The 14,212-nt window shown below is 40.2% G+C and overlaps 1 protein-coding gene across 2 annotated transcripts; it reads left to right on the top strand.

The window, feature by feature from the left end:
• Positions 1-818: 818 nt before the first annotated feature.
• golm1 (golgi membrane protein 1) lies at positions 819-11,858 on the top strand. 2 transcript variants are annotated; one of them, XM_084054035.1, is made up of 11 exons: positions 819-1,013; positions 2,942-3,085; positions 3,427-3,606; positions 4,051-4,105; positions 4,288-4,390; positions 4,586-4,700; positions 5,055-5,229; positions 6,385-6,603; positions 8,267-8,422; positions 9,160-9,258; positions 9,478-11,858. In XM_084054035.1, the coding sequence occupies exons 2-10, from the start codon at positions 2,957-2,959 to the stop codon at positions 9,255-9,257; spliced, it is 1,230 nt and encodes a 409-aa protein (XP_083910161.1). In that variant the 5' UTR covers positions 819-1,013; positions 2,942-2,956; the 3' UTR covers position 9,258; positions 9,478-11,858. The 2 variants fall into 2 exon arrangements, with proteins under 2 accessions (XP_083910161.1, XP_083910160.1); XM_084054034.1 differs by having other exon boundaries at positions 2,939-3,085.
• The last annotated feature ends 2,354 nt before the right edge of the window (positions 11,859-14,212 follow it).

Raw genomic sequence — 14,212 nt, 5'->3', positions numbered from 1 at the left:
AAACCAGTGTTGGCAAGCACTGAAACCTGCATACAAAATAACTAAGTGCCAGTAATAATTAACTAAAATGTAGACTAGAATGTAAGCACATAAAAATAATAATAATACAACGAATTGTCTTGGTTCATTTGTAATACATTGATTTGAATGCATTGCGCCTCAACTGGGATAAATGTACTTTGCAGGTTGCAGATCTAGTCTAGAACGGATACGGAAACGGTGTGACGTGTGTGTGTGGGAATTACGGATCTGAGCACTGAGTAGTAATTAGAAACCAGGCTTTCCACAGTAGGTAGTAGGCTACAGTTCCTGTACATAGAACTACCCCTCCCACGCACACATCAGCGTTGCCATGTCTGCTTATTATAAGCGACTTTTGGCTTCTTTTTCTGTCAAGTTGCTTGTAAATATTGGTGGTTGTAGTTACTTATTTGGGCTTGTTTCCTAATGTTGTTTAAACCAGTGGTTCTCAAACATTTTCATGTCATGGACCCCCAAATTAAAACGTATATTTGTACGGTACCTAACCCCCATCTGAATATGTTATGCCAGGGGAGCCCCCCGTACCAGATTTGTGTTGTAGAATGTTTTAAAAAAATGTTGAAAATAGCAGATCTACAAGCTCACTATGAGCTTGCGTTGTGAGTTTGTAAATAGCTGATGTACATACAGTCGGTTTAAAGTGCTCATGTGGCCTAATAATAGTCGCTTCTTTTGGGCTTGTTTTCATAGACCTGGTTGCTTATTTCTCTCGAAAGATCTGGCAACAGTGCCTCCCACACGCGCACACACACACGCACACATACACAGTACACACAGTGCCGTTCATCCAGTATACACACAATAACGGCAACGGCAGATTGCCTGGCTGGCATCGATGCATTAAAATGGGTCGGAGGAGATAATCGCACATCGTGCCGTTATTATTGCTGGAGAAGTTGCAGACCGACTGACGGCTTTTAACGTCCCATCGTCTGGAAACGACGATCAGGGACAGTTTAGAGGAGCATCGGGTAAGTGATGTCTGCTAGCCTGTTAGCATAGGAAACGTTAACGTTAGCCTGCTGGCTCATTTAACCCCGTCCCGTTTCGACCTGCTGGCTGCAGTGAAACAACACCATCATCGGTACATTTTCTCCGTGTGTTTACACGGCGATTACTTATTCGGCAGGTGATTTATTTTTATTTATATTAATATATGACTGTTACACGACTTTTACAGCCACTGTATCCTTGTCAATGGACCTCGGGTATTGCAGCTTCCTGAATGTACACATCATGTTGTTCTGGTCCACAGCGTTAGATGGAGTTCATGCAATGGAGTTTGATTTGATTTGATTTCCTGAAGCATAGCTTTGAGGTGGACGTGTCAGTTGATGTCAAACACACAGAAGGCAGGTGTGTGTGTGTGTGTGTGTGTGTGTGTGTGTGTGTGTGTGTGTGTGTGTCTGTGATGCACGCGCGCGCATCATAAATGCACCATAAATTCATGATGCACCATAAATATGCAATCACACAGCAGATGACTTGCAGAATAGTTTCCCCCCAGATAAGACGGGAGAGTTCATTTATGTTGTTAAGTAGTAAGTACACAGTCAAATCCCCAGTGATCCGTAAATGTAATCTCCTACCCTGGTCTGGTCTCTCCCTCCCTCACGGAGGGGAGTCACAATTTCTACTGCTCTTCACAAGACTGATTCCCTGCTTGACCCGGGAAGATATTGTACTGGGAAGATATTGTATGTATGATGAGCTTCAGGCAGGACTACATGTCAACCAGACACCGGGGTCAATGGAAGAGTAGGGAGACCACCTCCAACCACTAACATTGTGCTTGTTACATTTATAACACACTCTTATCATACAGAGTGGTTAAAATAACTGTAATTATTATCAATTAATTCCAGATTGCAGTAATGGGCCCTTGTACAATCTTTTTTTTTTTGCGTTGAGCTTTTGGTGTGTAGAGCTTTTAGATTGGAAGTGGTGAGACTGCAGGTTGTGCATCACACCACAGTGCAACATGACACCATTCATTGTTGAAGTACAATTAAAGCAGGTGCATGACAACAATAGAGACACATACATTACAGAGTTGCACTTCCACAAAAATGTGTCTTACTACTAAACTCTAGATCTATATTTGTGTATGGGTGAATGACAAAAAAATGATGTCCCCTCTCAGCAACATGCATTCATTGCAGTTGATTCAGCATTGCTGTCAAGTGAAGTTTGAAGAGTGCTTTTATGAATTATGATTATGGGACTGACCTTTATGTGATTGACCCAGTACATTCATGTTTTGAATCACTCATCTACATAATTCAAAGGGGGGGGGGGAAATCCCTTTTTCCCCCCAATGGGTTCCCAGATTGCTATGTGTGTAATGAACTTTAGAACTTGTCGTGTGATACTGCTTGGTGTCATCTTGTTCTCCGAGCTCGTCACTCAACGGAAACCTCACTCACCACCTTAGTTAGAGGGAGACTTTTAAGGATCACATGGTTGGTCAACTAAATTCACAACAAGTGTAAAGACGAGAACAATTATTTTTGCCAAGCAATTATTTCTTTATTTTAACACATTCAGTGCCATGGGACAAACACATGGTATCATTATCAGTCACTCTGCAATTTTATTTTATATGAGCTCTGTTTTGATGAAGCTGTTTTTCAGCTATTTGTTGGCTCTTGGCTTTGGGATGATCTCATTGTATTACGGTAGACTTGGAACTGAGTGGGTTGTGTGTCTTTTAGGCCAACACGTGGTGGACTGTTTACTCTCTCACAGCTGGTTCTCACTGAGACACTGATATCCTGTTAGCATGGACCGACTTTGAAAAATAGATAAGCCACCAGACTTGCAGAACAATAAACGTTATAGAAAAAGACAACTGATTGAAGTTGACCCAAATCCTGGTTGTGTGTTCTCTTCTCAGTAGGTACTGCAGGCAGCCATGGGTGGGCTGGGGAATGGACGGCGCGGTGGCAGGTCTCCTCCCCTGATGATTGGTGCCTTGATCGCCTGCATACTGGTACTGGGCTTTAATTACTGGGTGTCCAGCTCCCGCAACCTGGAACTACAGGTACTGGAACTGTGCGTGCGTGCGTGTGTGTGTGTGTGTGTGTGTGTGTGCGTGTGTGTGTGTGTGTGTGTGTGTGTGTGTGTGTGTGTGTGTGTGTGTGTGCGTGCGTGCCCGCCCACCTGTAATGGAGTGATTGTTTATTTTATTTCCTTTTACAGTGGTCAGTTGTGTGTACCTTTTCAATGCAAAGGGTTATTATTTTTGCTGATGGGTTCCCAGATTGGGAGTACAGTGGATATTTGATGTACCATCTTTAGTTAGTGCAGTACTTCTGTGTACGTGTGTGTGTACGTGCACACGGCAGCGCTCACCGCTCACATGTACTGTATGTGTCCATCCAGACCAAGTTGTACGCGCTGGAGGGTCAGGCGCGGCGCAGTGCAGCGGAGCGAGGAGCAGTGGAGATGAAGAAGAATGAGTTCCAGGAGGAGATCGGGAGGCAGAAGGAGCAAATCATCCGCATAGAGAACCTCTACAAGAGGCAGCTGGAGGGAGTCCAGAACACCTGCAGCCAAGACAAGGTATTCGCATGCACTGCATCATGTGTGTGTGTGTGTGTGTGTGTGTGTGTGTGTGTGTAGTGTTATGTAGTCTCAATATTTCCAGAACAATCATTAGCCCCACAATCCAACAAACGCTTTATGTTTAGCTCTGTGCACTACGGTTTCCACGGACTGAATGATGAACTTGTTATTGACTATTATTATTCTACAAAAGCAGTGTGTCCTTGATTCACCTCAACCAGCCGCGTGTGTGTGTGTGTGTGTGTGTGTGTGTGTGTGTGTGTGTGTGTGTGTGTGTGTCTGAGTGTGTGTCTGAGTGATAGAAATCTCCACCAGGCGAGCGATACCATATCGGCATGCATGACAAAGACCATCTGTTAAAAGCCTGTTGTGTCCCACTCACTCCCAGATAGCATAAGCATATTAACAGAGTATTGACAAATAACTGTGGTTTGCTTTCAGGGCAGCATGCAGCAGAACATTTCCTCCAGTACCAAAACAACACAGGAACTAAAAGGTAAGAGTTTACTCTTATTTTGTATTGTTTTTTCAATACATTTTTTAATGTTGAATTATACACAGTGGTCTCATAATAAAAAAAGTGGATAAATGATGGATACAAACATTTGCGCTGTCATTTTGTGATGTTATAGTGTAGTGATGTTTTATGTGTGTGTGTGTGTGTGTGTGTGTGTGTAGGTCAGTTGAACGAGCTGAACAATGATTTGGGGAAGCTTCAGAGGGAGCTACAGAGTTGCCAAGCCAACCTCAACACCCTAAACAAGAAATTGACTTATGACATGTAAGAAACACCTATATATTTTGTACTCTCAAAACACATTTTGATGGAGTTAGGTTAAAATTATATAAAAATGTAGTGTTTGAAAATTATACATATTGCTTTGCCATGCTCCTCTTTAAATACTATACCCCTCTCAGACAGATAGATATCTGTTCATTGTTTGTACATTACATGAGTATATACCTGTCTGTGTAGGACACAGTGCAACACCCAGATCCTGTCTCAGAAGGAGCTGTGTGATGAGAAGGTTGCAGCTATTCAGAAGAAGAAGATGGAGAAACTTATCCCTGCTCCTGCTGTGTCTTCTCAGGTCAGACAACCTTTCCTGTCACACTGACCCACTGTAATCACATCCAATTATAGCGAATGCCTATTAGTCCAAATTAACCTATGAACCTAATGTTATGAAATATTTTATTTCTTCAAATACATGTTGTAACTGTAGACAGTTAGAGTTAGACAGTGTGCGGCAGTGCATTTGCTTAGTGCACTTCCAGGCCCTTTTCTTTTTATAGGGTGCAAAAAAATCAGCTTTCCACCTACCAGTACACAGTAAATCATCCTATTTGTCGTTATTTGGTGCCAGTAGTATCACTGTCTGTCATGATGTCCAGTTACTGATGTAAAGAGATCCTTGAACCAACTGATATTGACTCCACCACAGGTTAACACATCTCCCACGCTAAAGGAGGAGGGGAAAAATAAAGATGAGGGCCCTGGGAAGGCGGGACTTGATGAAACCAAGACGACCCCTGTCTTGGGCCACATTCCTGAACTATCCCAGCCTAAAGTCAATGACCTACCAGAACTCCTGACCAATGAGATCACAATGGATAAAGGTAAACGATATGGAAAGGCCTTAATGTCTCACCCCTGTTGACCCATTGTACATGGCACTTAATGGGATACAACACTGAGCAATCATTCCCTACAGGCCCTGGGAGTTGCAAATTAACTTGTTACCAATATTCAAATTGTCTGGGGAAAAAGCAAACATTTGCGTGTTCTCCAGCTCTTTATGGCTGGATTTGTGTTGACTTCTCTATTTCTACTTCACAACCTGAAGTACCACTAAACCCACTAACTCAGGTGTGGGCAACCTCTTTGGGCTGATCACCCAGTGCGAAAACCACCATGGCTTTTACGTCTTATTATTATAGGCAGTTAATTAGAATAATACAATCATAAAGTAAGCCAAACATTTAATAACAAAACCTAAACAAAGAACGAGTCAATCATTTTATATGAATAATAAATGTAAGAGTAATTCTAATTACATGGAGAGAAAGGTTTCATGCGCCTCAAACAGTGATGGCTTGTGTTTTTAATTACCTCAATAGCCCAATCTAATTAGCCTGGCATTGGCCAGACTGATAACGTGGATTCACTCTCACGTTCCTCCCCCGCGTATCAGTCTGGACTTCGGCCCATAGGGAACGAGTATGAGAAATAAAAAAATGATCGGGCCAATCAGTACGGACAGCAGTTTCAACTGCTGTCCGTACAACAGTGAAAAGCCTCAAAATCATTTTCTGATTTCTCATACTCGCTCCCTATGGGCCGTAAGTCCAGACTGATACGCGGGGGAGGAACGTGAGAGTGAATCCACGTTATAAGTCTGGCCAACTAATAATAATAACCTGGTTGATAAAAAAGAGTTGGTTGCCCACCCCTCTACAAAAAAAAGAGGGGGGGGGGGGAGAAAGACACTGTTAGATATTCAGCCTCATTTGCTTCTCTTTCTTCCTATTGGTAAAAAAGGATGGAAGGAACATAAAAAGAAATCACATGTTTTTATACCCCTACTCTCTATTAAAAGCATACAAATGTAGATATCCATGTTTCTTGGGGTGTGTACTGTATGTGTGTCTGCTTGCACTCACGCTCTCATCTAAGTTAAGGTGCATAAAGTTGCAAGAGTGCTGGTGCCAGCATGTGTTGGAATGCGTTTATATATTTTTGTTTGCTTTGCTTCTCTCTGTAATATTGTTTAGGACTGGACACCCCAGCAGTCCTGCCCTCCTTAAAGGATCTGTCCAAGCCAGAGTCCGTTCCCTCAGCCGCAGTAGTGAAACAAGACACCCTGCAGCCTCTAGAGGGCACTGTGGGGACAGAGGGCGACGGCACAGCTGACAGCAAACTTAACAAGAACCTGACAGAGGATAAAGACGTGGAGGTGATGGATGCTCATGGAGGAAAGACACAGATAGAAGGTATTTCAGCTTTCTAAATCTTGGGGACCAATAGGAGGTGACGTAGTCAGTAACACTTTAATGCACTTTAACCTAGACATCCCAGACAGTTTTTATTATAGGGTGAAAAAAATTATAAAATCAATAATTTGGAAAATAGCTGATCTAGATGCCCACAATATGTCGTATCATAATCAGTAATAAGTTGCTCAGTGGTTATCTGATGTAGACACAGAAATGAATCCCTGAACCCATTTTATTTCATACTATAGCTGGACACCACATTATTTCAGTACATGCCTAATATATATTAGTGGGATAGAACCACATCTTGAAATGGCATTAAAACATTGCAACACCAATAATGTATTTTCTTAAATATTTATTTCACACATTGACGAGTACTGTTTTACTAACTGGTCAATTACAGGTGTAACGGCGCTCAAATCCTTCAATATTACTCTCAAGGAGAGTTTCATCATTGTAACATTCTGGAAAAAATATGATTTATTGAGCTTCGAATTTTTAAAATATGTTTGCTTCATGTATAAGGCTTTGTATGGGCTTGCCTCGTTTGAACTCATTTAAAGCAGTGGTTTTCAAAGTGTGGTCCGGGGACCCCCAGGGGTCCTTGAGGGGGTTCCAGGTGGTCCCCAGCTAAAACTTTTAAACAACACAAATCTTATATAGGGGTCAGTAGCACAACATATTTTCAGGTGGGGGTCCGCGGCCAAATACATATTTATTTGGGAGTCTTTGACATGAAAAGGTTTGAGAACCACTGGTTTAATGGGGGATGACAGGGGCACCAGCACTAGGGCCACCACTAGAGGGGGCTGTGAGGTACCATACTGTATGCTACCACTTTTTGACAAAATGTGCTGTCAGTAAAGGGAAGTAAATAAGGGAGTGCCCTACATACAGTATGTTAAGACCCATCTCGAACTATGACTTAAGGAAAACCATAACTGATATTTTTTAAGCTTACATGTATAAAGTATTTGGTATCTTGTTTTTTCTACTTTATTATATTTTTATATTTGTATTTGCATAATGTCATTTGTAATTGTACGTTTTTTTGTGACAGCCTGTGTGTGAAATTAGCATTCTTGCTCACTCCAGAATGGGTTACATCAATACTGATGTGCTCTGTCCCTATGAAATAAACAGAAAGAAAAGAAAAGAAAAAATCTGTGTGACAGCTCTGGGTGATCCACTTTGTGTAATCAAATGGAAGATGGCACACATTTGTTATGAAGAGCAGAACATTTAGTTACAAACCAGTTATTGATTCTGGCAGTTGTTTTTTAAGGCTGCAACTATGGAGTATCTTAGTGATTATTCTATCGACGACTTTTTTGATTAATCAGTTGAGAAGCACGTTTTTTTATTTATATAAAAAAAGTATATATCAACAAAGCAATTAACCACGCATTATTTTATGTCGTAGCTAAAAGCTGTCGTGCAAAAATAGTGCAAATAGCCGATCTACAAGCTCACAACACGATGTGACGTGTTATGAATTTCTAGAATTTCTGCAATTTCTCTCCTATAATGACATTCCCAAAATATGGATAGATTATTAATTGATTCTACTATTAAATTATGAATAATCAATTATTTCTTATAATGGATAAATTGATTAGTTGATTAACCGTTGCACCCATACTGTTGTTGTCCGTAGAGATGGACCCTGGCATGGAGGACATGCTGTTTAGCCAGGGGAAGGCAGATGAGACCCCAGGCGGCACGAAGGACGAGGAGCCAGAGGACTATGACGGAGATGAGCGAATAGTGGACGGAGGAGACTCTGAGAAACCACAAAATCAGGAGAATATTGGTGTGTTAGGTTTTACTTGAGGAAGTGTGTGTGTGTGTGTGTGTGTGTGTGTGTGTGTGTGTGTGTGTGTGTGTGTGTGTGTGTGTGTGTGTGTGTGTGTGTGTGTGTGTGTGTGTGTGTGTGTGTGTGTGTGTGTGTGATCGTGCGTGAGTGTGAGTTTCTCATGCCAATAAAGCCCTTTGAATTGAGTGTTTGAGAGAGAAGGAAAGATATAGACAATTAGACATTATAGAGACCATTGAAAGACCTTCCTTGCATTCGTGCTGAGGTGAAAAAGGCTGAGGTTTCTTCTTCCTTACTTTGAGTTTAGGATATGGGATTAGATGTTAATGTTTTTTCTATTTCAGGGTACGGACTACACATTTAGTGATTAAGGTCAGGAAGTACAAGCATTGTAATTCAATTCAAACATTGGTTTGTGTGTGTGTGTGTGTGTGTGTGTGTGTGTTGGGGGGGGGGGGTGTAATTACTATGTCCTCCTGTGTACACCTGTGTGTCCTCCTGTGTACACAAAGAAATGTATGTTTGCAGGGGCGTGCATGTTACGCAAATGACTGCATGGTGCTGCTTGATGGATCAAAAGTTGGTGTTGTACAGTAAATAACGGTTGTACTGTCATAGATGAACAGCCGTGTGTGTGTGTGTGTGTGTGTGTGTGTGTGTTTGTTGTTATTGACAGTTTAGTAGTCATTTATTTATATTAATGCGGAGTTTGTGTCTGTCTGCCTGTTTGATAGACAAGGACATGGAGGAGGCGCTTGCTGACTATAATGGAGATGATGAGAATGAAGGAGAATTTGAGGCAGACAAACAAGCAGCGCTTGCTCAGATCTAAGGTACACACACACACACACACACACACACACACACACACACACACACACACACACACACACACACAATCAAAATCAATCTCTCTTGTTTTAACATTCATAAAAGGGGAGGTCCTTTTGTGTAACAAAAAAAGTAATGGTTTCTGATGGCTTGATGATCAATTCTCAGAGATAAAAAAAAAGTCTTAAAATGATTCAGTTTTGTTTTAAATTTGATTTCAGGGCTGTTGAAGACTTGGGGAAGAGGTCTCGCAATACACACTGTTCACAGATACACTCTGAACCAGGAACCATTCAGGACTTCTGCACAACCGCATAGTGCGATTGAATACAGCCATATGTAATGAACACAAAACACACCAAAACAGAAACAATCTGGCCACAAGTAGGGAGAATTTCAAAGTCCAATTTTTTTCTTCTTTTTTTTTTTACTATTTTATACCGTTGGTTAGAGCTTTTACATACAGACTCATGTTGTTATCAAATACTCTGGACAATTAAAACCATCACATCAGTCTCACACACACACACACACACACACACACACACACACACACACGATGTACATGCATACATGAGTCTATCTACTGTACAGTGACAGGTGTCTTAGATTGAGAGGCTTGACAAGTTCATCCTCCTGTGGTCTTCTAGAGGTACAGCAACATCTCACATTTTGCCTTAAGTTACTCCTGGGCCTCGTATTCACAAAGTGTGTCATGCTGTAGGAGAAGTCTCATTTACATAATGGCTGAATCAGGCTTGGTGAAGCTGTGGTACCAAGTGGAAGGGGTATGTTGTTAGGCATACGGATTGTTACTGCTTTACAGTGTTGAGAAACATACTGCAAGGTTTTGTTGAGCAGCTCATTGCATTTCAAAGCAGAACGTGTTAGAATGATTTGAGAATGTGTATGACCATGGATTTAGTCACCCCAGTTTATCAATTAACTTGTGAATACTGGCCCTGGTCTGCTGTAGTGAATGTGCTGTGTTGTTGGTGATGAGATAGGCTGAGAACTGCTGTAAAATAATATAACATTTATTGACTAGGAAGAGTGATATGGACTTCCGGGCTCCTGCATAGCAGAAAATATGAGCCTAAGTTTGTCCACATAAAATACAGTCTACTAAATTAAACTAAACGTGGGTACGCCCAACCATTAAATACTGTATGTCAGACAATAGATCTGTATCCTAACTTTTATGAAGAAAGCCTAAATAATTTATTGCTTTGTATTTTGTATTTTACGGAATTTCTTTTGGTTTCAAGGGCAACACATTTTTACTTAGAACCTGCCAGTCTGAATAACTCCAAAATGTTCACTCAGCTATGTCATCATCAGAGCAAATAACCATCTTTTTAGCCATGGCCATTAATGTGCATAACATTTTTGTTTTTGGTAGTTCATCAATATTTTTAATACTGAGACAAATAATCTGTTGTATAAAATGGTAACATTTCTGATGGTGTCACATTTTTGTTATCTTAAAAGACGTGCAAATAGGTTGTGAAACAACAACGCAATCTGAAATGCTAAAGAATAGAAATGGGTTGGATGGTGATGTTTAGAATTGCTTTGTGGAATTGTCAGCCTTGCGCTGTCAAAGTTAGAAGGTCAAGATTAAAACCAGGAGTTTTAACTTATTTAATCAGTAGATGTGTTTTGTTTTGTTTTTATCAGGGCCTTTTTGATCAAGTATAAAATGAATGTTGGATTGTGAATGTGCTCAAGTCACAGGATGATCATGAATTGGCATTTAGTTCTTTTAGTTTTGATGGTGATTTCTGCAAAGTACAAGATCAGTGTGTGTGGCACAGCTGGCCATGTAGAATGACATTAGAAGAAGAGAAATACATTGTAATTTAACCAGTCTGAGATCAATGCTCCATTATGTTGACAAGTGACCTGTGTGTCAGCTTTTGTTAATTTGATTTCCTTTCAATGATGAAACCTAAACTGTAAAATCCTGAGTGTTAATTTAACTGTGGGAGTGTACAAATGGACCCATTTGGTTACATTTGTACACTCTCAGAGTTACAAATACAGTATTTATACTGTATAAATACAGTATTTATGAAATTGGGTTACATTTTGTGCACACTGAGTTACAAATGGATGAGGGTCAATTTGGTTATATTTGTACACTCTCAGAGTTAAATGAACACACAGGATTTTACTTCTAGGTTTCTAGGTCCAGTTCTGCACTACCAACTGCTTAACGATGTAATGGTTTTTGTAGATGCAGCAAGTCAGCACTGTGGGTTAGTGTCTGTCATGAAGCAAAGCTTGCATACTGTATACCCACTGCTCATCATGGAATCAACTCTGTCAGTCTGTTTTGTGCCGCCGTGTACACACTATCTGCTGGAAATCAAATTGGAGAGAACATTTATGATGATTTTATTTTTGTTTTTTTTGTACATGAGGTTCTCTTTATTGTTGTTGAACTGATATTTTTTGTGTGTCTTTTCTGAACCAATAGTGAAGAAATTTGTGAAATGTTCAAGTGATCACAGGCAATTTTGTTTTCACTCCGTCACTCGCTTTGGAAGTGAGTGACAGAGATGATGAATAAAAAGGGTTTTATTACCAATATACTGTACATTGCCATGTCACATGTGATATACATTTTGTTTGTGGGTGCGCGTATCTGCATACTTGCACATAAGTGCCCCCCCCCCTGCAGCGAAATGTGTAAAGACAAGGATACAAACCATTGATTTCACCAAAAAAACAAATGCATTTAATGCATACAGGTTCAAAAGACTTCCTTTAAAGGTAGAAAACACACTGTAGTGATGAATGAAATGTTTCTGTTTGATATAGATAGTATATGTTCAAAATGCTTTAAAGAAAGAATGTTTCATAAGAATTGTAAAAACATGTGGAAGCAAGGCTATAGCCAGCAATATTGCAGGATAGAAGAAAAAATAAGAAGGTATACCGTAATTAACATTATACTGAAGTATTTGTATTTACTTCTTTCACTTCACTACATTTCTAGGAAGGTAAAATGTACAAGATTAATCAACCAGTTGAGTCCTATTTCAAACATAGTGAAGATGGCTACAACTATCCTACAACTATCCAAAAATACAAATACTCAAGTAAATGTAGCCTACATTGTTACTGTCCACCCCTGCCTATAACTTTGCATCACATCTACTCTACTCACAGAGATATCTCAGAGGAAATTACAAGGAATACATTTGCCTTTTTCTTTGAGATAACACAAGTCAGGGCGGTTATAAAATAAGATGCTAAACCTCACAGCTGAATTGATCAAGACTGGACCATGATGAAGACTTGTCTTGCTCTTCTCTTCTTCTCTGCAGGTGAGGTTTTTACAGATTTTCCTAATTTAGAGAGAAAGGTAATACATTTTCTAGCAAGTGCACCGGCATATTTAATAAAAGAAGAGTATGAATAATAATACATTTTTTAAAAAATGCATCTTTACTTTTAAACATTTGCATAGTTTTTTTTTTATTGTATTCATTTTGTTCTTTCCAAGTGTGAACCTAACAGGAACAAATCAGTTGTGGCCCATTTGATTCCAGACCCATGCAGGCTGTGAAGCTTACTTTCCAAATGAAATGTCAGAAGTGCTGTCATTTCATCCGGTGTGCTCTTCTTTGTCCTGCCTATCAGTTGCAGCATCGGACGGTATTGAAAAGAGAATTCATGGAGGTGTGGGATGTGCAGGAGCGAGACAGTACTATGTCCGTGTGGAACGCCTCAAAAATGACTTCTGTGGAGGCTAATCAGCAGTGGGTGCTCACTGCTGCCCACTGCGGAGGACGGTAAGAAATATGGCGGGTGTATCTATCTTTTTTCACAGTCAGTGGTGTGGTATCCAAGTACCTGTTTGGTTCACATGTGGGCAGGGGTGAGTTTCATTTATTCACTTTCAGAAATATTTCTTTCTAGAGAAGTTTGTACTGAATCCAATCCAAATAATATTCCTTCACAAAGAATATAGGTAAATGTAACCACATTTGCAACAACAATAGAACCTGCAAATTCAGCTTTTGGTCAAAAAGAAAAAGTAGCTACACTTTTAAAGTCTAAAACACTGATTCAGTAAGATAGATATCCCCCGTCTTAAGGGACGTAGAGTTAAGGTGCCTCAGATATGAACATGGAACATACTGGATAAAATATGCCCGCATAAATCCAGAACAGATCATTTATTGAGTGATATTTTACCGGTGAGGCTTGCCAGCAGCACCAGCTGTGTTGTCTGCCAACGTCCCCCCCCCCCCACACTATTGGGAAATCCAACAACTGTTCTGTACACATGGTGCAGTTCCTCATTGACAGTAATGTTAATCTACAGTACTTATTATTAAACAATCAAATGCTGTTAAATAATTGTGATGAAGTAGAACTACAAGTATCAAAAGATGGACATAGTCAAGTAAAGTAAAAGTAGCCTGTCTCAAATTATACTTGTACAGTACTTGAGTAAATGCACTTAGTTACTTTCCACCACTGCTTGTAACCATGTATTCCCCTTTCACAGGAAGCTCACAGTGAAGCTAGGCCGAGCCACAACATTCAGATTAATACGTAGAAGCGATACTCAGAAGATTCCTGTTAATCAGCAGTTTGTCTTCAGTGGAGAGGATGGGAAGCCTCATGATATCATGCTCATCAAGCTAACTACAAATGCCTCCCCAAAACTCTCACTGTCAAACTTCCTCCTATTGATGGTTGTGCCAGACCAGAGGTACGGAAAGAGGTGCACATTGGGGGCTGGGGTGCCAGAAAAGCCCATGTCATAGGTAAGCAATAAGCATATTAATATACTGGTGTATACTTAATTTAGCTTTTTGTTTCCTGTCGGGTAGAAACCTTGTATCTCCACATTTCAACTTTGTTTTTCTTCTCATAAATTAATGCCCTACTTTGTCATACAAGAGTGTCATGAAAAAGTAGCAAAAATAGCTGATC

This window comes from Gymnoscopelus microlampas (genome assembly GCF_963454915.1).
Source record: "Gymnoscopelus microlampas genome assembly, chromosome: 4".
In the NCBI taxonomy this organism is placed as follows: domain Eukaryota; kingdom Metazoa; phylum Chordata; class Actinopteri; order Myctophiformes; family Myctophidae; genus Gymnoscopelus; species Gymnoscopelus microlampas.
Note: the sequence above shows the minus strand (reverse complement) of the source record. Positions and strands in the feature narration are given on the sequence as shown.